At 39.4% G+C, this 26,110-nt stretch overlaps 1 protein-coding gene across 3 annotated transcripts in view; it reads left to right on the forward strand.

The window, feature by feature from the left end:
* Positions 1-1,123: 1,123 nt before the first annotated feature.
* Positions 1,124-26,110, forward strand: part of LOC137473463 (ethanolaminephosphotransferase 1-like) — a 56,157-nt gene continuing 31,170 nt past the window's right edge. The window contains exons 1-4 of one of the 3 annotated variants that reach the window (XM_068189248.1): positions 1,124-1,267; positions 14,052-14,120; positions 19,402-19,510; positions 21,592-21,666. In XM_068189248.1, the coding sequence (XP_068045349.1) occupies positions 1,211-1,267; positions 14,052-14,120; positions 19,402-19,510; positions 21,592-21,666 (310 nt within the window). In that variant the 5' untranslated portion in view covers positions 1,124-1,210. Of the gene's footprint in view, positions 1,268-13,577; positions 13,779-14,051; positions 14,121-19,401; positions 19,511-21,591; positions 21,667-26,110 lie in introns of those variants that run through there. The other 2 variants (XM_068189243.1, XM_068189246.1) reach the window with 2 other exon arrangements.

The raw sequence follows: 26,110 nt of genomic DNA on the forward strand, positions 1-26,110 counted from the left end.
AAATTCAGGATATGAACACATACCCCTCGAATTAAAATTAGAGTTGGCTCATGAAAATGTAAACTTCAAACACTTTAGATTTCTTAATTGGTATCAAGCTTTTAACTCAGTAACCTGAAGCTAAGTATTAAAGTTGTGGGTTGTTTTCAAGAGCAGAAGTTCAGCTGCTGCTGCTGGAAGCAGAATGCAGGTGTAAGCACATCTCAACCGATTAATGTGTAATTAATAATACAGAACAAGAACCATTGCATACAGTTTGCACTTAATGATCATAACTTGTACATAATCCCTATCAAACCTGCCCAGTTTGTAAAATAACACTGACTCTCACAATACATAAGATGCCTCCTGGGGTGCAAGTAATGGATTTTAATTGATTTGCTTTCTGGATAGATTCCATTTGGTCCATAAAATCTCAGACCCTGATGTGCATGATTTCAACTCTCTCTCCCAGCAGCGTACAGCGAAGGTAACACAAGGTGTCATGCCATATGCTTAAATACATTTGCAGCTGAAACTACTCCTGATGTTTTCCAGTTTGTGGGGTTTTTTGTTGTTCGTTTGTTTGTTTGGGTGTTTTTGGTTTTTTTTTTTTTTTTTGCCTGTACCAGTGCCTCACTCCCCTAGAAATCAGGAGGCGCAGAGTGCACTGCTGACTGATGTGGTGTGGCAGGCTCCAGTGCAGGTGCAATAAAAAGATACAAGACTCAGATTATTGCTGGAATGCAAAGATAAACCTTAATCCTCAGTGTCACTTGTTTCTCAAACGCGGTACTTAATATTGTTTGTGTAGTGTTACTTGGCATGTTTTGCATTTGTTTCTCAGCACTGTTTTGTATAGCAACTTCACGGGCGCGTCTTCCCATACGCTGTAAATACGGCATCTTTAATAGACCCGTAGCGAGGAAAACAGTTTGGAGGTGATTCTGCGACGTGCCTTGGGACCGTGAGGTCATTACGGGTGTGACATACGCCGTGTTGGCAGGCGGGCACCGCAGCGTCCTGGGGCCGCGGGGAGCCGCCTGCTCCCACGGGACCCAGCCCGGCGGGCAGCCCCGGCGCGGATGCCCGGAGCCGGGGGCAGGTCCAGCCCGCGGGGCGCGGCCGGGGAGCCGCCCTCCGCCCGCCCCCGGCGCCGCCACCTCCCTCATCCGTCCTCCCATCGCTCCCATCCCTCCGTGCCTCGGTGCCGGCGCGGCGCAGGGCGGCGATGTGGCGGTGGCGGTATGTGAGCGGCCGGCAGCTGCACGGCTTCCGACACTACAAGGTACAGGGCAGCCCCGGGGCCGGGAGGGCGGGCGGCGGACGGTCCTCCCCGGGTCGCATCTCGGCTCCGGGGCGCTCCGCTTTGGGCGGCTGGATGCCAGCCCCGCTGTGAATGCGGCCCCGGCCGGCCGGGCCATCGCTCCGCCGCCGGAGGGTCCGCAGGGCTCCACCTGTTCCCGCAGGGGGGTGTCCCGCACCTCCGCCTGTGCCCGCCCGCACCCGGCCCGGCTCTGACGGAGTGCGTGCCCTGGGCAGGAGATGGCTGTTCGCGGGGCGGCAGGTCTCGGTGGAGGCAGAGTGAACTGGCTTTTGAGTGGGTACCAACGTCTATAAAAGCTGTGCCCGTTTTAGAGCAGCGTGGTTTTGGAGGCATCCGGTGTTTCTGTACGAAAGCACGCATTGATGCTGCTTGTCTGGCTGTCTGCAAAGCCTTCGGACACAGGAATGCTCTGGCACTGAGAAATAAATAAAAAAGCTGGGGCGTTGTGGGGGGAAGAAACACTTACTTTAAATAATTTGAACTAAACCTCATGTTTGCAAATAACCAGCATGCAGAATCCCAATAAATGGGTGAATCATTAGATATTTGAATTTACCGGTGTTATATCATGGACTTAGGAGTTACAGGGGATGTGGTACAGGGATCATCCAGGTTTGTGCCACTTGAGGTGCAGGTGTCTGAAATGGGCCATGCCACCCTGTTCCCACACCCTCACCTCATTCCTCATGAAAAGCAGGAGGGGCATACCAGCTTCTACCAGCACAACACCCAGCCTTTTATTTTATGTTCAGTTTGCCAAAGCAGCCCCTACACCATGCTCCCCAAAATTCCTGTTTTCTTGCTCTTATCGTGTGCCTTCCCAGGCTGGGCCCCAGGCAGGGTGTTCAGCTCTTCCTGGCTCCTATCAAGCCCTTCCATTCCCTGGGCCAGCAGCTCTGCCTGTTCACCTCAGCAGGAATGAAGGTGGAGGAAGTGTGGCTTCGAGAGTGTTCTCCAGGTTGCTTCCTAGGAACTTGTTATGCATAGAAGCTAATTAAAATGTACCAACCTGTTTGTGTGTCTCCAATGTGAACGGGATAAAACATTCTGCAAGCTGCTTCTGGCCACAGGGCGTGAGTTGCACAGGTCTGTGCTTGAATGGGGAAGCCGCAGTCTTGACTGAGATCAGGAGGAAGAAAAATAAAAAGCAATTTGTAGGATAAATGGATGTTGTTATTTAAGTAACTTTCCTGAATTATTTCAGTTCATAGTACAAGTATAGGAATACTTGTATTACATTCTTTCTTATCACTTGAATGAAAATAGCTTCAAACAAGTGCAGATGAGAAATAACCAAAACAACGTTCTTTAAAAAACCTGTAATCATTGTGCCATAATTATGATTTACAGGGCAAATTATTACCAAAAGACAGAATCACATCTCAAATAATTTAATTTGAATATATTGGTTTCTCAAGAGCATTGCAAAGAAACTATGTAGGGTGATTTTCTTAAGTACAAGAATCAGCCAACGCAGATACTTAAGAAGTATCTGTTCTACTGTGTTCTGAAAAAAATCCTAGTAAGTGTAGGCTTTACAAAGATGAAATCAAATAGTTTTCTTTTATCTGAGGTGACTTGGGACTGGGATATCTTGAAAATAAATAAATCCAAATGGCATGGGTTTCACACAGAGAAGTACAGCTACATGAGGTTGGTGCTGCTGAGCTGGTCAGGTATGTACAGCATTTGCCTGGTGCTCCAGGTTGCAGGAGGAACTGGCAGGTGATGGCAGCTCTCCCTATTCCTAAATGATGCTCACAGTGATTTAAAGTACTCCAAAAATACAAAAGGGGTCAGCAAGGAGACACTAATCATTACCACAATCTCTTGTCCCTCAACCTCCCATACCAAGGGCTTCCACAACTCCAGCTTTGTTCTCACCACCTCCCAGGCCTGACACAACCTCCTGTCGGTCTTCAACCTCCTGTTGCCCTCTGGCTGCCCCCTCTTCCCCTTCAGCCTAGGGCCTTACTGCATCTTGGTCCTTCAGCTTCCCAGCCCATTGGAGGAGATTGCTTCCTTTGCTGCCTACTCAACAGGTGCTAAACTCTGATCTCTGTGCCCAGCACACTTGGGTTACCTCTTCTTACAACCTCCTGGCTATTTCTGCCCTGTGTTTCCTGGTGAACCCAGTTGTGGGATAGTGTGGAGGGATATGTGTGTTGGCCCTGTGAAGGACTAGCTAATCTCTGAAAGGATCTGTGAGCATATGTTCAATATTGAGGTAAAACACTGTATTGCTTCCGGACTTGAAGTGTGCATAGAAAACTTTAGGTTTAGTGGCATCCATCTCTGTTGTACATCACACTGCAACATTGTGCTCACAGTACTATCAGGGGCTTAACCTACTCCATACTTTGCACAATTTATCTGCTGAGCATAACGCAGCTTAAAAAAATAATTTGTGTAATCAACTCCTTTTGTAAAGGTAAATATGGCCTGAAAAAAAAATGCTGTTCAATTTTCAAAATTTTCACACTGCTGAATTCATTTCTCTGCCATGAATGCTCCAATTGTATGTTTCAGGCACTGTCTGTCTCCTGTTCACAGTTGGAGGAGGGCCTTGGCAACAAAACCAGCACAGTTCTTTGCTAAGGAATGGCAGACCTCTAATGAATGCAGAGATTTCAGCACCCTTTAGCATGTCAGGTCCATGTATATTAGGTTTTTGAAGCAAGTTTTCCCCAGTTACCAAGCTTTGGCTTACATCACAGAGTGACCTCAGAGCACAAAAATGCATTCCCTTAGGATGAACCTAAACCAGACAAAAAACACACAAGTACCCCCAGTACATTCAGTCCATGGTATTATAATGGAACCAGCTTAATGTGATACCTTCTGGAATCCTTGTAGCACAGGCACTGGCTCCTCAGGACTAGCAATTTCACCTCACTGATCTATTCCCTTTCATTCTGCCTGTTAATGAGGTTTTAGAGATTCAGTTTTCCTTTTTCTGCTTAAAAGCACACCGAGAACAGTTGGAGATGTGACAATGAGACAGTTCAGACACAACCCCGAGTATTACTGCTGTGATATTTCTGCCATCTTCTTGCCTCTGGGGCAGGTGCTGATTTCAGGACAGTTGCATGCTCAGGTGATTTGCTGCAAATGTATCACAGAAGATTCTTATCCTTGGTTTGTGTCCTGTTCTCCAGGACATGGAGCAACACAGCTGAAAAGCTACAACCAACTGGAATTGTAGGGCTTGGATCATGTCGTTCCTACTTTTATGTTTTATCAGCATTTTGTAGTTCTAGAAGAGCACACATGGAATTACACTGCTACCTTTTTTTCTCTGCCTGCTTGGGTTTCTGATGGAAACAAGCTGTTCTGCAACAACCAGGTGATGAGTACAGACAAAAGCAGAATTTGGTTCTTTATTTTTATCCTTCTCACCAGAATGCAGTAATGTCAGTGGTGAGCTTGTGTTGCCATTGTCTCTTCTCATCACTTCATTCTTAGGATTTCCCTTGCATATTTACCTTGAGTCACCTTTTTTTTACAGTACCTGTGCACAGAGGTTTTTCAAGCCAGAAAACTTTGATGTTTTATCCTGTTTGGGAATAAAAGACATCTAAGAACAAACTATAGAGGCTTGACTCAAACAGTAGGCCTGGAAAAGATGATCAAAAAATAATATACAACATTAAAAATTAACATCTAAGTTTCCACATTTTCATCTTGTTTTGTCCACACTGTTTCTATCATCTAAGTAATTTTTTAGCAGATAACTGTGTGGATAAGGTGTGTGGTGAGGAGGGGAGAGTCAATGAGGTATAAGTATTTTCATTTCAGTGAGAGGTCTGCTACTGTCCCATGTTCTCACAAGTAACGTAGGTAGAGGTAAAGATTAAATCATTGTAAAATGGAAACATTTTAAAGAGTTTAAAATATTTCTTCAAAGAGAATGGAAACATTTAAAGTTTTCTGTGAAAGTAGGAGGTTCTATCACGTGGGATTCTACCTACACAACTGTCTGTCCCAACTCCATTGCTGTACAATACTTTCATTAAGTAACAGAAGAGAGAATATTGTAAAATTTTCACTATACTTAAGAATTTTGAAGAGTAGGTTTATCATTTAAAATATACTTGGAAGAGGGACATAATAGTCAGAAATCAATATGAAGAAATTCAGTAAACAAGGTTTTGCTTAGGGGAAAGAAAATCAACATTTAAAACATAAGATAAGAGACAACAGACTGCAGGAAAGATACCAGGGGATCAGAGTGTTGACAGCATTGTGGCTGTTATAATAAAGGGGAAAAAGTTCTTAAGCTGGAAGTGTCATAAATATGTCATAGGGTTACGTTTACTCCTGTAGCTGATTTACTGATCAGGTATTAACTGGAATAATGTGTCCTGCCTGCTTTGGCCCACAGTTTGCAGTCCTCACAATGTCATTATGAATACCAAGAGGCTTAGAAAAGATGAACTGTGTGAGACAGTCTGAATAAAGTGGGACTAAGAGCCTAATAAAGAGAGCCCTTTTAAAGAAAGACAATATGTGAGTTTTGGCTGGACAAAGAGAAATTTAAGGCGTCTGCTATGTCAGTCTTGTGTTGATAAGGCCTGCTGGAACAGGTACTAAAGGGCATTGGGCAATCATTTTATCAGTCTTAAGGCTTGATTTCTCTGAGGCACAACCATCAATCTAGTGTTGAGTATTAATAAAGAAACAGTTGCTGATACCTTTTTATGAAAGTTTTGGGTAATGTATTTTCTTTTAGTGTGCTGACATGGTTGCTTCTTGCAAGCAATGGGGTCATTACATCATGGAAACTTGATCTGCATCCTTAATGTATACTGAACGTGATCTTGCATTAGGTGAATGCTCTGGACTAGAAGATCTCTCAAATTACATCCCAGCCCTCATATTGGAGGGTTAGAGAAACAAGATCAGATGTATGATGATCACGTTTCAAGGTCTGACTCTTTCTCTTATACTGACTTATACCAGAAGAGCAAAGTGTGTTGAGTATAATCTAGTGAATTAGTGTCTGGAAATTCAGGATTCACCCAGATACAAGAATGGATTTCTGTGAAGTCTATGCCTTTCCAAGGCTACAAGTGTAACTATGAGATTTAGAAAAAAACGTGGGTTCTGCTCACCTTGATTGAACAGTAGCTTTGCTTTCTATTCTGGTAACACAAGGAGTTTACATGATTTTGAAAATTTAGGAGAAGAGACTTTCATTTGCATGCTTACCTGGAACTTCTTAGGAGACAGTTAATAATGGTCATTGCAATAATGCTCATTGCACGTGGATAATTTTATGTATATTGAGTACTTTCTTTACATGTTTATTATATAGTGTATTTTCCACATAGTATTTTTAGGCTTTTTCACTAATATTTAATTCCAAATATTATCTGAAAGCAGTTATCAGTTGTGTCTGCTGTCGTTAGATTTTTCAAACCACCAGAGTTTATTACAGTGTCCTTGAATATTTGAGGCAGTGAAAACTAATGTTGTCTGGCCTCAATAAAACTGTGAGTCAACAGCCCCTGTTCTTCAAATAACATCTTGCAGTCTTTTTCATGTTACTTCAATGGAAGACTGGGGTTGTAATTAAATGTTGTTGAATAGTATGTGAAATAAACCAAATAACTCATTACTCTTACATTATCTGTCACTGCATTCATGTGTCTCATGTATCAAAGAGCCATGGGCCAACTGAATATGTCATTCTGAAAGACAATCTTCTTGCATGCATTGCCTCTTTTTCCTCATCCTGTTGTAATTGTAGCTGGCAATGTAGCATTTCATGAGTTCTGTAATCATTATCTACCTTCTACGTATCATATGTTAATGAACCAACAACTTAATGAAATCACATCACAGAGATGCTGCATTTGATATTACTTGCTGCAGGACTTTTTCCCCAGTGATGGGAAATTGTACATGGATTTGAGTGCAATATTACACCCATGAATTTACAAAGGTTCATTAGATCACTTTAGGGACAAATATGCTCATATAAATAGTTATATGCCTTGTTGAATCTCATAAAAGTGCAAATACATAGTTTCATTTTATTGCTTTATCAAGAGATGTTAGCATTCTGAAGTGCTTTTTGGATTTTTATGTGTCGAATATACATGTACACATATGTATTTTTGTTTATTAATTTGTGTTTTAATAGAAGACTAATTGCAAAGATGTATCTGTGATTTGAACATGTATTGTTTGTTATAAATCTAAGGCAACCCTTATTCTAAGGGTTGTTTTACAGAGGGAGGATACTGTGAAGTATCCCCTCTCTTGTGCATCAGGATATTAGATAACACAAGGGTTCAGTGTATGTGCTACAGAACCACTGTTTAGCATCTCTTATGGAAACTACAACATGCTTTTAATCTGTCTTCCCTTTTGGGCCTGGAGTGGTTTCCCCACTTTGGGCTTCCCAGGTATTTGGGTACACCCTCTGGCAGAGCTCCAGCTGGATGGGTACTTGGTCTACTGTTAGATCTTTAGAGGGCTGCTGGTACATACATGTTTGTACATGCACAGAAATAGGTGTAGCACAAAATCCTGCTGTTGTTTCCTTTTACTAAGTGTAGAAGACCAATCTGCACAAAAAAACCCCCATAGAAATCAACCTTCTTGCTATGTTAGAGCTTCCTTCATTAGTGAGTTAAGGATCAGTTGTGCAGTTCCTTAAGAGTGTGCAGGTTTTGGTTTTAGCAGGATTTATATTTTTACCAATCTGGGCGAGCCTCTACCTTTGTCCCTTTACAGCAGCCCACATGCAGCTGTCTTCTATTACCCCTTGCTCAATATTTAATCATATTTCTATGTTCTTTTTAATTATTTTTGGCTCCACTGTTAAGTGTTTGAACGTGTCCCACTAAACAAAGCCTTCTCCTGAAGAGAAAGTAGGTAGCATCCTTAATATAACTACTATTAGTTGAAAACTCATTGCCGACTTCCAGTCCTACTGACTGTCTACCTCTCCCTGGTCTGGATAAAGCACTTGGTTTTGAGCTTCTGGCTGAGCCTATGTTGAGAAGGAGACCTGCTGAGGTCCCTTCTCACCTGAATGATCCTGTGATCCAAACCCATGGTTCTGTGACCTTAAGGCCATGACATTGCTCTGCAAGCAAGGGGATGTGCCCCTGGCAGGCATGAATCCCTAAGAGCAGCCTGTCATGACCCACAGCTCTACATGCCCATGACCTCATGGACATGGGTCCATACATACTTCATTAAGGGAAGGGATGTGGCACATGACTCAATGTGTGTCAGGACTCCTGAAAATGAGGAGGTGAACAATAAATGCACCTTTACAACAAAACATCCCCAGGACAGCAGTTTGTGTAATAACAACTTCCTGATGACTTAGTAATACCAGTCAGAATTGTTGAGTTGCACAAACGATGACATTCTAGGAATGACATTTACTAGGAATAGTATCAGGTGGAAGAAAAATCTAACTATATTTCTGAGCTGTAGTATGCACAGGCTAATGGAATTGAAGGGAGCAAAGTGAGAGGGGCAAAGTGAGAGGGGAGAGAGGAACTCAGGAGCCCAACTTGGGCAGCCTCTTCCTTCACAGTGCAGCTGCATCCAGCCCTAGTACAGGCTTATAACTCCTGGACTTAGGTATTGGTGATCTAATTAAAAAAAAAAAAAAAACAAAATAAACCCAAAAACAAACAAACAAAAAAAACATATATATATGTGGGTAGGGGAAAATGCAGAATACACCAAATTATTGTATAGGAAATAGAAAACTCAAGCCATTATTTATGAATAATTAACTAACTGATGATATAACGTAAAGGAATTCTATTATTAGGTATAACAGGACTGTGTTTTGGAATACATCAGCACTTAAACTGCTGAACATATTTGGCATCCACAGTGTTGTGGAGCTCTGTTGTTTATAGCATGCTTCTCTTTCTTCCCTTTGTGAAGCATTTGTTAAGATCCAAGACTGTGTCCCATTGTAACTACAAACCTGTAAAAACATATCAAAATTAGAATTAAACTCCACATGTTTAATGTATTCTAGGAATTGGAAAGATTGATGGAAAATTGTTACCAGATGTGCCAGCATTTCAGTATTTTCATTAATTTCTGTGTGGTTCCTGAAGTGTAAGGTATCACAGAAGCCAAGTTCATGATGCATAAGACATTACCCAGAAGGGTGATTTCCCACTGAGCTCTCTTCAATATAGACTGGTCCATAGTCCCAAGACCCCCTTATCTTGTGCAAAAGAGAGTTCATTGTCATGCCTTCCATCCCTTTGTCTGTCATTTACAAAACACAGGTGTTGTGAATGTAAATGACTGAGTGGCACAATATGGTACGGCTTGGGACAAGATGATTTAAGTGCAGGAAAGGAATAGTCTCTTAGTATAAAGAACAGCTGAAATTGAAATAACAACATAACATAGTTACGCAACTACATTTCTTGCAGCTTGCTTTCCCTCCTCACTCTGAAGTGTGTGCAAACATGCTTTATATTTTTCACTTAATCGTAGTTATTCCAAAATTTTATTCTTGTGATACCTCCACAGTGCAAAGCTGGAGAGGACTAGGGAGTCCAGTGAAGATCCAGTGTCAGCTCTCATTAATGGTTAGCTCACTCCCTGTTTGGGTTTTGTTTGTTTATTTCTCTAAAGTCTCTCCAAGGCAATAGCTAGGCTTTTGGTTTGGAAATAGTCTGTTCTGGAGGTAGTGCACGTCATTTTTTGGTTTCACCATCCTTCAGCACTCCTCCAACATGGGCATTTGGGTTTTTGAACATGCACTGCAGACAGGGCTCACTTTCATGCTCGGAAAGTGCCATATTGCTGGGTTACAGTGTAGTCTCCAGATTGTTTCAGATACTTTGAACTTAAACATATCGAATGCTAATGATGTGTTGGGTGTGTGGGGCCAGATGATGAGGCCCAACACCCCTCCAGCAGATGCTGTGCTGTGCTGATGTGACCAGTTTGCAATAATGGGAAGTATTTCTAAGCTGTGTGGATGTGAGCCAGAAGGTACCATTTGTCTTGTATTTAGCAGAGCAGACCTTGATCACTGTGAGTGCTTTTGCCCCTCGAGAGCAGAACAGTTGTCTTTCTGCTGTGTAGCCAAACCTTTGCTTTTGCTCATTTTTCTTTCTTCTGTTTTCCTGTTACTTTTCTTGATTGTTTATCCCTTTTTTTCCCCCCCTCCTCCTTAATCTTGTTTCCTTTCCCCTTTAACACAGGTGACCAGCAGAAACTTCATGCTGTGCTGGATCCCATGGATGGAAATTCAGATGCAGGAACACAAAGTAAAAGCACATTTCATGTGTGCTGCCCAAGTCACCATGTATGTGTGCACATGTCTGGTGTCTGTATTCTCATTTCTAGCTCTTCTAGAAGCCATTAACACTGAGAAAGAAAGCAGATTACTTTCAAGGAGATATCAGCTATTAAATAAAATCAGAAGAAGCATTTTTAAATTTGGGAGTAAGATGAAGTCAATGCCATTTTTCCTATTCCCTTACTACTGCTGTTCCCTCTCAACTGTTACAACTTCTTTTAAAAATAATTGAGAGAAGCTTTCTGATTATTCCAAGCCTTTCTTCTTTGTATAAGGACAATCAATCCCTTTTCCAGGGCAGAAACTGTTTGCAGGGAAGTGCTTAGTACTTGTATGAGCCTTGCACTTAAAAATCTTCAACAGGCTTATCCTCTCTACTTTTGTCTTTTAGTATAAGTGCCCTGAAAATGACAGAATTACACAATAGCAAATGGCAGTGCTTTTTTTGCATCAGATTCTATGGACTCTTGTATTCATGTTCATTGGTCATAATGTGAGCATGTTACTCAGTACTTTGCTTTTCTGAGCAGCCATGGACATTAAACTCCTGAGGATTTCATGGCCTTGAGGTTAGGAGCTTCTTGGGAGCAGAACAAAGCAGAATATTAAACTATTAAGCAGACTTTATTTGTCAAGTTTTTTTTTTTTTTTTTGCCGTGACTGAAAACTATTTTTCCATGGGTGTTTCCTTTGGTCTGGCTAAAACAAATGATTGTGGAGGGAAGCACAAATTTCCATTCTTCTGCACATCTGCTGAATGTTCCTTCCCCACCCAGTGGACCAACGGTTCAGCCACAGACATAGGAATTAACAGGATGAAGTGTGGTGTGTCTTGAAATGTCTTTAGGTGCTGGCTGTAATTCTCCTCTTTTTTTTTCTTTTTTCAATAAGGTCTGTTTTGATTTTTGGTGGTTGACTTTGGAAACTGTGAGGCAAACAAAAAGCTGACTGTCTCTCTTGTTTGTGTCTGTTATGTGGAGATATGTTGGAAAGCTACCTAATCGCTTACATTTTCCAGAAAAGAAAATACAAAAATTATAAAATATCTATATAGTCTCTTATATTTTCTCTATAGGAAAATAATTCCTAAGAAATGAGACTGATTTTCCTTTTTTTTTTTTTTTTTTTTCTTCTAAGAGAAAGCAGTAGTTCTGAACAGCCAGTGAATATTTTGGATGGAAAGCCTCATTTTATGGTTGTTGTTTAACTGGCATTTTCTGATTTTATTCGTGACTTTGACTTGGGGGTGAGGGGAGAAAGAGAATGCCAAAGTAGAAGCAAGGGTAAAACTTCCTTATTTTGACCTTTGCACATTCTTATCCAGGTATGGCTGAATTAATTGAATTTGCTGGTCAGCAAATTGTCCCATATTTCACATAATCTTTGAATACCAGCTGGGGTAAGGAAATGAGCAGTAGCCGCCGTAAAACTTGGAGCAGACTCCTCATTCCCTAAAACCTCAAAAGTACTAATGGATATTTTGAATTTTCTTAATTTTCAGAAGATTTCCAGACCTAATATGATGAGCAATTCTTATGTGAATTAAGTACTAGCTGACTGGTCTGCTGGCATAGGTATTGTATGGCTTGGTATTATTGTTAATTTTGGCATAAATGTAAGCAAAGCCCACAGATTTTGGTAATTCACTTGCAAGCTGGACTATCAAAAGTCCAAACAGTTTTAATAATCAGTGTTTGAAAGATAAATACAGCATCTGGACCTGCAAATACATACAGAATAATGAAAATGTAAGTTTTACCTGCAAATTAATTTTTTTTCTGAGGTAATATATTTAAGAATTCTAATACATATGCTGGTGGAAAATCTGTTGATGACAAAATTGCATTGTGCATTAAGTAATGTGGGTGGCAGCAGCAGAGAAAAATGACACATCAGAGTGAACACTTACAGCATTTTTAGAAAAAATAAAATCCATGATGTACAGTTCATTAAACTGAAAATTTTATTCCCTTTGGAAATTTAGGCAGTCTGGTCTGACCAGTTACTGATAGGTGATTTTTTGATATTTGTCAGTATGTATTCGCAGTGAATAGCTGTGTTATAATAATTTTATTAGATGCTATGTTTATGATCTGTGATTTAAACTTGAACACACAAAATTACTATGTGAATGCTTTGTTTTGCCCAGAAGGTAATTAAAACATATGCTTTGTATTCAGATAGAAAAAGGAAATGTATGGAAGAGTGCCTAAGCATTTCATATGTAGATAGCTGAGTTTAAGACAAGTGCCTAAGTTTCTTTGATAATTAATGACTTGGAACAGGTACTTCCAGAGTGCAGTCTCCTCCAAAGAGTGGTTGGCTAAGAGAGGTTAATAAATTAACTATATCTATACGGAGAGACAACTGTTAGCTGAAGTTATGTGAAAGGAGACTCTTTGTCATCAGCTCTTCTGCAAGTCAACAGCTTTGTTAAACTGTGGTCCAACACATCCCTATCTTATTTATCCCTATCTTACTCCCATTTTCTGCACATGATGTTTGGACAGTGCTATATATAGATAGATCTGAATCTTTGTGAGTAATATGCATCATCTTAGCAATGTTAAGCCATATATACACTTTCAAAGTCCAAAAATTTCTGAAATAATTATGTGTGCCACCCCAGTGATGGATAACTCCTTCCAATGTCCACCTGCCAGGACTCAAGTACATGGTTTTGAGTTATTACCAGTTAAGATTGCTCTTCCTAAGATTTTTCTGTCTTCTGCAGTCTCAAGGCAGGATAAAACTTGATACTGTCCCCTGAGGAAAAAGGAGACAACAGCAATTCAGGGTATCCTCAGATTTCTGAAATATTTTGTTTACAAAAGATATAGATATGTACTTACTGGAATTTATAAAACACATGAATTTTCAAGTCTGTCCAATAGAGAAATTTTATTGTGGTAATGAACTGTGCTATTTTAGAGCTCATTTTTATAATAACATTGCCTTACATGAATTAGCATAGTGCAAATGCAACTGTGTTACTATGACAAAAGCTGTGTATCTCTGCAAGATAATATTCCATCTACAAACACATTCCTTATTTACTATCTATCCTACATACTAGCAATTAATTGGTGCTCAGACTGTGCATTGCTGGTAGTGGAAATAAAGGTGTTAAATCCAAAATATGGTAGAAATGCAGAATTTGATAGGGTTGTAAAATTAATAAGAATTTAAAAGTAAAATGTGGCTGCAGAACTGTTTGCCATTTCACAAGCCTAAACCTATGTGTTAATACATGGAGTTGCTAACAAGGTAATTGTAAACCAGGCCAGTGCTTTTAAATTAAATAAAACCTGTACGAATCAGAATAAAATAAATTTACACCAGTCTTGCTGAGTGCTCTTAGATGCTGCAGGATATGTAGTCCTGGAAAAATAGCCATTGTTCAGTGCTTTGTTTAACATGCTTGCTTTTTCCTCACAGTACAGTGCTGTGGATACAAATCCTTTATCTGTGTATATTATGCAGCCCATCTGGAATAAAATTATTAAGGTAAGAATTTCATTTAATAAAAACATAACATGTTAATGTAAGAATTTGTTTTAAATATACCATGTTCTTTCATTTAAAAATACATATTGATCAGTAAAGCTGAAATGAAGACATCTGATAAAAGAAAACAAATGTTGCAGGGCATATAGCCGTGTTTAAGGTGAGTATGTTGTTTTGAGAATTTTTTTTAGAAAGAAAGGGCTTGTTACTTTTTTTTCTGATTGCTGTAGAAAAGGCATCCATTTCTTTTCTGCATCTTTCATTATTTCATCTTTCATTAAACAGCTTTGCAAACATGGATGGTTTTACTTAGTACAGATTATTTTTGTGCAGCATATGCTGCCTAACAACAGCATGGCTTTCTCTCTGTGCTGTGCATATGATTTTATGCAAGCTCTGTCTCATTTTCTCCCGAGGGGACTTGCTTGAGACAGCCAGGCATTCCTCGCAGAAGCTGAAAATGAGAGTGGTTACCATGATCACCATAACGATTGGAAGATGCCATCTCTTGAATGCATTGCAATCTGCAGTTTTTAAAAACAAACCACTCACAATTAGTTATGCTGCTCTTGGAAAAAAAAAAAAGTTTGTATCTCAAATAAATATGAACTTTATTGATCTCCAAGGAAGCACTGACTTCTGCGTCTGCCTCATTACAGGAAATGTTTAGATTGGAGCAGACTTGAAAAGAAACCTTTGTACAAACAAAAAAAGTATGTATGTGATCAGAGTGTTGTTGGATCTGCCATCTTTGGATTCTGTAATTCAGGTGCTGCTTATTCTTGATATGGCAGGAAAATCATAATCTTTAATTCACAACCTCAAAATAATTTAATGGAAAGTGTTCATATGACCCAACTGAAGAATTAAAAAGCAACCTGAACACGGGATGAGAAAAAAAGAAATTAAAAAAATGTGACACGGACTTCAGTAATTCAATTCAGAGACTTTGTTTTTATTTCCATCATAATATTGAGGAAAACAATGAGGCAGAAAAGCCCCTCCAGCACTCTGTTATGGAAAATGAGTAGAAGCTTTACTGTGCACTTGCCCTTTGGTTTAAGAGATGGGTGGGTATTCATCTGCTATCAGATTGAAGGGGGAGTGTTGTCAATACAAAACTTCCTTTGCAGATAAGTTCTCCTAATAGTTGCAGCATTTTACCAGAAGAACAACAACATTATTGAATGTTCCCATGTAGCTTAGGGTGGTAGGTCCTATAAAAAATGTGACCTCTTTAGATTTTTAAAAATCTCATGGAGTTTTAGGTGAGCATGATTTAGTTCACTTCTTGCCAGAGGAGAACCCAAACCAGAGCAAAGAACTTAAAACCTATTTCAACAATCTGAGTACAGAACCAAAGATTGAAGTGGGTGCTGTGTGTACTGTGCCATTTGGTTTGGTTTGAATCCTGAAGATGCAGCAATGAATGTTCCACTTTGCCTTCTGGTGCAAGAGGGCTACAGAATACCTCTCAGTGATGTGTCACAAGGATTTAAAGGGAAATTATGTTGCTCTCAGCTTTTGCAGAAGTAATCATTCTAACATTAAAAGATACTGCCATGTAGAATCAGAGTCTTGCAGAGGAGCTGGCAGTGCACAGCTGCAGAGGGAAAAGCATTATGTAACTGAGATTGCAGTACAGTCCATGTTGCTCTTAGAGACAAAAATGAGAACTGCAAGAGCACCAAAATTATTAGCCACAATATAATTGTTTGTAAAATATCAGTAGGAATGCAAGTTGCTATAATGGTTTTGTTCCTGAACAGTGCATTGCAATAAGGAAATCAGGATAATTTTAAAAGAATTTTTAAAGAAAGTTTTGCATCTACTATGTTAATTCAAAATTGGGCAGTACAAGTGTGCATCTTGATGACTGGGAGAAGTTCCTTCACTCAGTTTAGACATCTTGATGCATCCATCATCTTGATGCATCCATTCTCAGATATGAATTAATTATTTTTTAGTTTCTAAACTGGTAACAATAAAAATTCCACATGGACTATTTTTACTAGATTCTAGAGGAGTTTAGTTTAAAAAAAAGCAACCTTAAATTCACTGAGCCAAGCAAAAAAAAAAAAAAACCAAAAAAAACCAACCCAAAAACAAAAAGCAAACAACTCAAGAGAACAATGGCTTGAGATTCGGGTTTTACCTTTCATATGCCTGTTTAATCCTAGTGGCAACACAAGTTTCTCTGTGTTCCACAATGCAGAATTCATTGGAAGATGTGTTTCCTATGTTATAAGTCATTACCATTCATTGTAAAATGTGCTTCCTGTGTTTTAAGAAATTAAGATGAGCTTGACATTAAAAATCTGTGAATTTGTGAGCTGAAAACATATTGCCATAACCCAGCTCATTTATATCTGGTGGGAATGCTGGACAATGAGAGGAAAAGGAGGAAATCCCACTGGAATACACAGGTGTATGCCAGTATCACTGAAATCAGTTAAACTCCCCTCTGTTGCCTTTATGAACTTTGATTTTATCAGCAGAATTGGGTAGCAGAGTAGCATTTTAGTGGTCTCAAGTGACCTAGTGAAGTTTGAACAGATCTTAGTATAAATGTGATACTTTACAATTTATTATCCAAATAGTTCCTATATTAAAGCATTTGCTGTTTGTATTAAGGCTTTTAGAATGAATGGCTAAACCCAGAAAAACAGAAATCAGTTAATACTGCATGGAACTAAGAGTTTTTTAAAAAGTTCAAGCACACGAGGGTTTTGCCAGAGAGCAGATGTGATTTGCCCCATGGCACCTCCAGTTGTATTAATCATGTAGCACATTAACGTATTAGACCTCTACTGTCTGTTAATTAGACAATAACAATTGCAGCTCATCCTTCTATAGCATACTAATAAATTCAGGCTCTATTTTTCCAAGGTGTGTAAGAAGTTAATCTTGAACACCCTGTGATTTTCTAATTATGAAATAGGGTGATGGTAGTGTAATGCCAGCTAAAAAGATAACGAGCATTAAATATAACAAAAGGGATTTTGCAACTGGAATACTTTCCAAATACCTAGACAGATTAGGTTCAGTAAGGATCAAAAGAACTTGCTTAAGGGTTTAACTGCAAGAGAGTCTGTTTCCCGAGGACAGAACTCCTGTAACTGTTTTTCATGGTGTGTCGGTTAGCCAAAGGGATTGCAACTATAACAAGTTGAAAAACCTTTGAAAGTTTCCTTCTTAAAATACACAGTTAGCAAGAAAGTGGGTTAAAATAACTTCTTCATCTTCACACCATGGAAGCATTACATTTCCTGTAATAACTTAAAAATTATATTGTGACTGTTTAGAATGATGAGCCTAATTAGAAAGCAGACTTTTTTTGGTGCCCCACTTGATTTGATAGTCAACAATTCTTATGAATCATCCAGGAAAAAGCAGTCAGTTTATCCATGTATATCCATGTAAACATTTTATCCGGTGTGTCAAAGCATTCTTTTGATCTATGATTTAGATTAAAAGAGACAAATCTAGATTTTTTTTTTCAGTGTCTGTGATTCTTGTTTCATGGAAGGTCAGAGACACCACATAAATCCCCAGCAGGAGATCCATCTTCTGCATCCTCAGGTAGCAAAACTGGGAGATGTGCAGCTGTTGCTGCATGCTGAGCATGCAGTCAGTGTAAGAAAGGGAGACCATGCAGTGAAGGGTTCCTCCTTAGATGCTCTCCAAAAGGAACTTCAGGGGACATTTACTGTCCCTTTTCTTAGAGGTTTAGATTTGCCCTTTTGAACACTCAGAATGATAGAAATGTTACATTTTAAAAATAGTTGCTGTATGCATTCCATGGTGTATTTTAAATACAATGAGAGCTTGACATACAGTGTTTTAAAATCTGTGATAAAGTCCTGCTGATAAGGAAAGCAAATATCAGATAGTTTTCCCAATGTTATTACAGAAAACATCTAAGAAAAATAATGGAAAAGTGTTCAGGAACTCTAATCTGATTTTTGGAAGTGTACACTTAGTCTGTACACCATCTGTACACCACAACCAAAACCATCGGTTTCACAATTTCTCCTGAATATTACAAATTGCTCTGTAGTTGAAAAAGATAATCTAGTCAGGACAGTTAACCAGTCAAAGCATTCAGATTATAAAAGTAAATTTAAGTAAATGTAGTAGTAGTAGGATAGAAGAAATTAATATGTATTTATCTGTCTGTTCAGCTAGCTTGTCCAGAAATATTAACAAAACATTTGATTTCAAAACTATTGTCAGTATAGGTATACTATACTATATATTCTATAGTGTATTGCAATATACTATTCCTGTTAGTATCAGGAATTATTTGACTTGATTTTCTTTAATATTTTCTTGTACTATTTTATAGTGTTGAAGTACTTTATATGTATTTTGAGTCCTTAGACATTCCAAATAATTTAATTATAAGCTTCCAGTATTTTTGTGTTTTAAATATATTGATAAAGTGTTTGAGTGATGGTAATGGTTGATACTTAGTATTTCTGCAAATATGTTCTGTCTAAAAATCATGTAGAAAGCTGTGTAGGCTATTGCAAAAAATATTCTGGAGAAACTGTGTTACTTGGGAAAAGTATTTTCAAAAGGGATTCCTTTTGCAGTGTAAGGAGCACCTTAAAGCCACAGGGAACGAATGCCTGAAAATGGTTACTGGGACAAAGAGGTTTAGGTGAAGGCAGAGAGTCCTTTTCAGCACCCTCCAAAGTAAAATGAATTAATGGAGTGTTAATAATTGATGAATAAAGAGCAAGACCCTGTCAGAAAGTTACTATCTAGAGAGTAGGGAGATACTTGTAATGGGGAGATATTCTGAATCTAAAAGTGTAATGCACTCAAGATCTGATTTAGTTGATGTTTTGAGTTAGAAATTATTCACATAGTTTGGAAGAAGGACTTTCCTTGTTATAGAGTGGGAATACAATGCTTAAAGAACCTGCCACGTGGATGCTGAATTAACCACACTGGGGTGCTGCAGTCTTTTTTCAGTTCTGATACAGCTGCTCACAACAGGCTTTCCTTGGAAGCTGGGTAAATGAGGATAATGTACAACATTTTAAAGGGAGTACAGCATTTTAAAAATATCATTCTTACTGAAGTCACAGAAATCAGGCAAAAGATTGCATTTGAAAATAAATTTCCCAGTTAAATGGGGAAATATATACAAATCTGAACATTGCTGATGTCATATAAAAGCTTCTTTCCTGATATAAAATATTTTATTAAAATAAGATGAACAATTTGAAATATAATTTTTCTGATTTTTCTTCCTTTCATTTTTTAACAGATAGTGCCTTTGTGGATTGCTCCCAACCTGTTAACATTCTCTGGATTTGTCATGATTTTATTTAATTATTTTCTAATATCTTTTTATGACTGGGACTACACTGCCTCAGGTAAATATGTTCATGTTGTAATTTTTCAGAATTACTGAACTGCTTATACTTCTGAATGTTGCAGGGAAGTATCAGACACTTAAATCTTCCACTTATTCTCTTAATAAGGCTCCTATAGGCACGGATAGGAGAATCTACCTCACACATAGCATTATAAATTTAGATAATTTTATTGAAAAATCTTATTTAACTTTATCCCTAAAATGGGTTTCAGCATATGCTGTTGAAGTCTCTGGGAAGATCTCATTATAAAGTTTATTCCAGTGTTTAAATACAGAGCCAAAATCCACTTGAATATTCTTCATAACATTTTCATTGATTTCACATTTCCTAATATCTAAACTGATGCCTGAAGGAGTTAACTTCCCGTTCATTTCTCCACATATTCACATCCTCTATTCAAGACTGCTTCTAGACAAAAACATAGTTTCTAAATAAATGTCTTTTCAAATTATGATTTTCAAAGTCCAAGTCCATGTTTGCTCCTCATTGAAGACCAAGTCAGAAATTTTTTTGATCTAATTGCTCCTGATCATAGGACATGTTTGGTTTGGACTTCTCAGACCAGCTGTTGAAGCCCACAGAAGGTAGTAAGAATCTTCCAGGTGATTAATATGTAAAATACATACAGATAAAAGTCTTTGATTTTCTTTAAACTAGACAATTCAGTGAAGATAACACTTTTATTTCCCGAAACAGCTACATTTAGCTGTCTTTATTTTGTTATGCCTGTGGTTGGCTTCAAGAGGTACTCTTTGGTGTGGGTTGTTGTACATTTATCATAGCAATTCTAGAAGCAGGGATACTTGTTAGCAGTTTTGGTTCAAAAGTTACATTTTCAGGACCAGCTTGTTATACAGTTGTCTGACCTCATTCTTGAACACCTTGTGCTTTTTTATCAATGCAGATGATATTTACTCAGCCCTGTAATAAAAGAACATCCAGAGCAGATCTTTTTCATGGGATGATGTTATCTTGGCACATTCTCAGTAGATATACATTGAATTGAAGACATTTGAAATGGTGATTAAGTCTGTTAGAGTTGAGACCTGTATGTATAGTTTGCAAGCTCTTCCCGAGTTCACATGATAACAGTCCCCATCATTTCTCAGTTGCTGGGAAACTTTCATGCAACCTAAAGGGCCTTTGGAGTAGCGTATATCAATCCTATACCTAGGATCAGAAATAAAAACTTAATTTCCTGCACAGTTGGTTTTCATGGTACAGTTTGCAGATTTGCAGCTAGGAGTCAGGAATTGTGATCTTTTCTTTCAGAATGGCAAGATGAGCCACTGAGAGAAAGGTAGTCAGGGCACTGCTTTAGGTGCTGGCATGTCCTGACACCAATTCAGGCAAGGACACACCTCTGTATGCAGGAATTCCCTGTGTTTGGTGCCAAATGGCAAAACCTGAGAGGACTTTGCATTTACAGTTGTTTAGTGTTGATGTAGTAGTGGGTGATGTTTAAGTTAAATAGAAGTCTCTTTGGAAAAAGGATCAATTTCTTTAAAGGAGCAACAATAACCTTGGATTAGTGCTATCAGCAGAGCAAGAACAGAACTTGGGGCTCTGTCCAATTCAACCATCTTTTCCTTCTTCTCATTGGAAAAAAAAAAGGGTGCTAATTTTTCTTCTAGCCTAAGGACAAAAACTTTCTGTTCAGATTTCTGTGGTAAGAGTGCTGCACAAACCCCAGACTGGTACTGAAAATAATGCTTGAAAACTTCTTTTTTTTTCTATATATTACATGAACATTAACTAATTTTTCAATGGATAGTCTTCCCATGACCTGTGAATATTTTTGCTTAGTTGCTATCATTCTTTTGTGCAATACTAGAGTAATCTCAGGACCAAAAAACTTCTCTATTACCTTTTGTCCTTTATGGTGAAAACACATTCAAGCCTTCTCAGTGCTTCTTTGATAGAGCTCACCAATGCCTGAAGGTCAGACTCAAATATTTCAATCTGTTTGATGCAGTGTGTTAATCAGTGGCAGCTAGTTTGTATGCACATACATATCTTGGTGGATTTCTTTGATGTTAACCCCTGTTACACTGACTCACTAGCCCATTTTTTTTCAGGTACCAGTCCTGGACTTGTTCCCACCTGGGTGTGGCTGTTCAGTGCTTTTACCACCTTTTGTGCTTATGCTTTAGGTAATGTACAGTGAAATAATTTGCATGTCTGACATTTTAATGTAATTTTATCTTCAAATTCACTAGTGATGATTCTGAGATAAAGAGGCATTGTGGATAAATTACTGATCTCTTTCCAAAACAGTTCTCTTAGATTAAACAAACAAACAAACAAAAAACCCTGAAACCACAACACAAAAAAAAATCATAAGACTTAAACCTGAAACAGCATATTAAGTAATATATTAGAGGTTCTATTACAGTAACTGTTATCCCTCTTGAAAGTTCAAATTATTTTAGAGGAACAATGGAAATCATTATATAGCAGCAGTCTGGTTCCAATCCCCCTGCCATGGGCAGGGACAACTTCCGCTAGATCAGATTGCTCAGAGTCCCATCCAATCTGGCCTTGAACACTTCCAGGGATGGAACATTCCCAGCTTCTCCACACAACACAATCCAGTGCCTCACCATCCTCACAGTAAAGATTTTCTTGCTAATACCTAATCTGATCCTATGTTCCTTCAGTGAACCCATTCCCCCTACATGCCCTTGACAAATGTCCCTCTCCAACTCTCTTGTAGCCCCTTTAGGTACAGGAAGGCTGCTCTAAGGACTCCCTGGGGCTTTCTCTTCTCTAGGCTGAACAACCCCAACTCTCTCATCCTTCTTCATAGGAGAGTCACTGCTGTTTGGTTTCATAAAATCTTTGTTCCTTGATGATGACATTCTGAGAAGCTCAGACACCAGAATTAGCAGAGGGTGCTTTCAAATATAGGAAAAATAAAGGACAAAGCAGAAAAAAGGAAATTGTTAGGCACTTCAGTGCTTAAGGAGTGTGTCAGGAGAGATGGTGATGACAGATGTGATGACAGGCCTGAGCTTCTTACAGAAATAAATATATATATTTTTTCTTTCCTCTTGCTGTTCTTCTCCCATAACACCTACACCTCACTTTCATATTCCATTTTTACTACTTTATACTGTGCCATGAGTGTATTTTTAGGTACGTTGCACCTTGCTGTGCAGTGGTGTGAAGACAGACCTGAAATGATGCTGACCTGGGAGTGAGATCCACGTTAGTGTGGCTTTTTTATTTTCTCTTCCAAAGCTCTCTTGTTCCAAACTAGACTTTCCACAACATGGTGCAACAGAGTTATTTTTTGGGGATACTAAAGGTAGTATATTTAAAGGACTGCACAGTTCTGTGTAATAAGGGCCCAGAAAGGCTGGATACATATAAAGAAAGAAATCTTATAGGCACAGGAGCAGGCTAATATAGGTGCTGAAGGATGAGCCATCAGGGAAGAAGGCTGGCCTGGCTGAACAGGGAGCTTTCACTGGAACCTGGGGAGAAAAAAAAAGAGTTTATGACCTTGGGAAATAGGGGCAGACAACCAAGAAGAGTACAAGGATGTCATCAAGTCTTGTAGACAGAAAACTGGATTGGTGAAAGCTCAGCTAGAACTCTATGTTGTCACAACTGTGAAAGATAATACAAAGTGTTTTTATAAATACATTAACAACAAAAAGAAGGCCAAGGAAAATCTCCATCCTTTATTGGATGTGGAGGGGAAATTGTAACCAAAGATGTGGAAAAGGCTGAGGTACTTGATGCCTTCTTCACCTCAGTCTTCAGCAGGAAGACCCAATATCCTCAAGGCAGCCGCCTGCTGAGCTGGTAGGCAGGGACAGGGAGCAGAACAGAGCCCCTGTAATGCAGGAGGGAGCAGCCAGTGTCCTGCTGTAATGCAGGAGGGAGCAGCCAGTGCCCTGCTGTAATGCAGGAGGGAGCAGCCAGTGCCCTGCTGTGCCAGCTGACACTCACCAGTCTGTGGGGCCAGATGGGATCCACAGCAGGGTGCGGAGGGAGCCGGTGGAAGAGCCAGGCTGCTCACCAGCATTTGTCACCAGTCCTGGTCAACCAGGGGGGACCCAGAGAACTGGAGACTGGGCAGTGTGATGCCGATGCCCACCTGCAAGAAGGGCTGGAAGGAGGATCTGGGGAACTACAGGCCTGTCAGCCTAACCTCAGAGTGTGGGAAGGTTATGGAAGAGATCATCTTTAGCATATGCAGGACAGCCAGGGATCAGACCTATTTAATATTCTTATCAATAATTTGGACGAGGGGATTGAGTCCACCCTCAGTGAATTTGCGGATGACAGCAAGTTAGGTGGGAGTGTTGATCTGCTGGAGGGCAGGAAGGCTCTGCATGGGGATCTGGACAGGCTGGATCAATGGGCTGAGGCCAATGGTGTGAGGTTCAGCAAGGCCAGGTGGTGGGTCCTGCACTTTGGTCACAGCAACCCCAGGCAGTGCCACAGGCTGAGGGGAAGAGTGGCTGGAAAGTGACTCAGTGGAAGAGGACCCGAGGGTGCAGGTTGACAGTGGCTAACATTGAGCCAGTGGCCAGGTTTTTGGCCCAGGTGGCCAAAAACACCAGTGGCATCTTGGCCTGTATCAAAAAAAGTGTGGGTAGCAGGATCAGGGTAGTAATCATCTCTCTGTGCTCAGCATCAGCCAGGCCTCACTTCGAATCCTGTGTTCAGTTCTGGGCCCCTCACCAGAAGAAGGACATTGAGGTGCTGGGGTGTGTCCAGAGAAGGGCGACAGAGCTGGTGAAGGGTCTGGAGCACAGATCTTATGAGGAGCAGCTGAAGGAGCTGAGGATATTAAGTCTGGAGAAAAGAAGGCTCAAGGATGACCTTATTGCTCTCTACAACCACCTGAAAGGAGGCTGTAGCGAGGTGGGGGTCGGTCTCTTCTCCCAGATAACAATCAACAGGGCAAGAGGAAATAACCTCAAGCTGTGTCAGGGGTGGCTCCTGTGTGACATCAGGAAGAATTTTTTCTCTGAAAGGGTGGTTAAGCCTTGGAATGGGCTGCCCAGGAAGGTGGTGGAATCGCCATCCCTGAAAAATGTTCAAGAAACTACTGGACGTGTCACTTAGCATTATGGTTTAGTTGACATGGTGGTGTTCAGTCAGAGATTGAACTCAATGATCTTGGAGGTCTTTTTCAACCTTAATGAGTCTATTCTTTGATGCTAAATGTACACTCTCTTTGGAGTTGTTTCTGGTACAGACAATGCAGTGTAGCCATATATTTGTGTGCCATATTTGAGATCCTCAGGCTATATACAGATGTGTTATACATGTAGGCTGCAGTGCTGTGCAGAGGGGCTGACCACTTTTGGAATCAGACCAATGCACATAAAGCATGATCTTGATTCACCTGGAGTATCCCCTAGAGCAGAGGTATCCCTCTGCATTCTACATACCTTGGCATTTTATTCAGTTGGTGAGAAGGTGCCAAAAATTATTTTGTCCAGAATTTCTTTGTATTTGTACCATAAAAAGCAATGGGACAACAATCCTTTGAAGGTGACTACTACTCAGATTTCTCTAGCAGCTCTGTGTACTCAGAAGCAGTGATTTCTTTTGTGAAAACCATTTTTTATGTCATTGTATGGAATTTAATGAAGTGACTATTACTTCATAAATTGGAATTACATATTGGAACTATTAGTGTATGGCACCCCAGAAGGCTCATGGGAAGTTCAGCTTCTGACATTTAGAATGTAGATGGTTTTTGCCAGTGAAGCTTGTAGTTCCTAATACTTGGAAGACAAGGAATATGGTGTTGACAGTCAAATCTATAATTAACTAATATATATGTAGATTTTTATGTCTGCTGTCCAAGCCACTTCATGAAATATTTAGTTGGAGATTTAATTTTGCATGGCCAAAGTTTTCCCTCTGGAAGACTGCAAAGAACCATAATAACTAACTAAATATGCAACTGTAATCTTTCTCAGCTTATTTTAATGACACAGTTACTCTCTCCAAATTCCCTAACATGCTGCTCTCCATCCCTCCTGCTTTTTTAAGGTGGTTTGATATCATTTCCTTCCCATGAAATGGAGTGCTTTTTGCTTTTACTTTGAATTCCACTCTTTAAAAGTTATATAAACTTTATAAACCAGAGTATTTATGAATCTTTGTAAGACAAAATCATAATACAAGAATTCTAAAGCAATGGAAGTGTGAGACAGTGTATGTTAACCAATGAACACACAGCATTGTTGGCATCAATGATTTCAAATTGAAACCTAAACCAGAAAATATTTTCAGTCTTTTAAAAAGCTAATGAACCTACATGGAAAATGTGGTTAAGGATTTCTCAAAATCCGGTTTGATGTATGTGTCATATAGTTCCTGTATTTTTTTCCATGACCATTATAATTAGAACCACTGTATTTTAGGACAATATTACAAGCTCCTTTTTAGAAAAAACAAGTTCTTGCAAAATGAAAACCACTTTTCACTGTGAGGTACATATTTTATGTTTCAGAGATATTAATGGGTGGAAGAATTTCAAATTTCTAATTTTATTGCAATCCTTTCAAGTAACCTCAAACTGATACAGTTTTCTTTCTGCACATTTCAGTAAGATGCTGAAAA

This window comes from Anomalospiza imberbis, chromosome 1 (genome assembly GCF_031753505.1).
Source record: "Anomalospiza imberbis isolate Cuckoo-Finch-1a 21T00152 chromosome 1, ASM3175350v1, whole genome shotgun sequence".
Lineage (NCBI taxonomy): Eukaryota > Metazoa > Chordata > Aves > Passeriformes > Viduidae > Anomalospiza > Anomalospiza imberbis.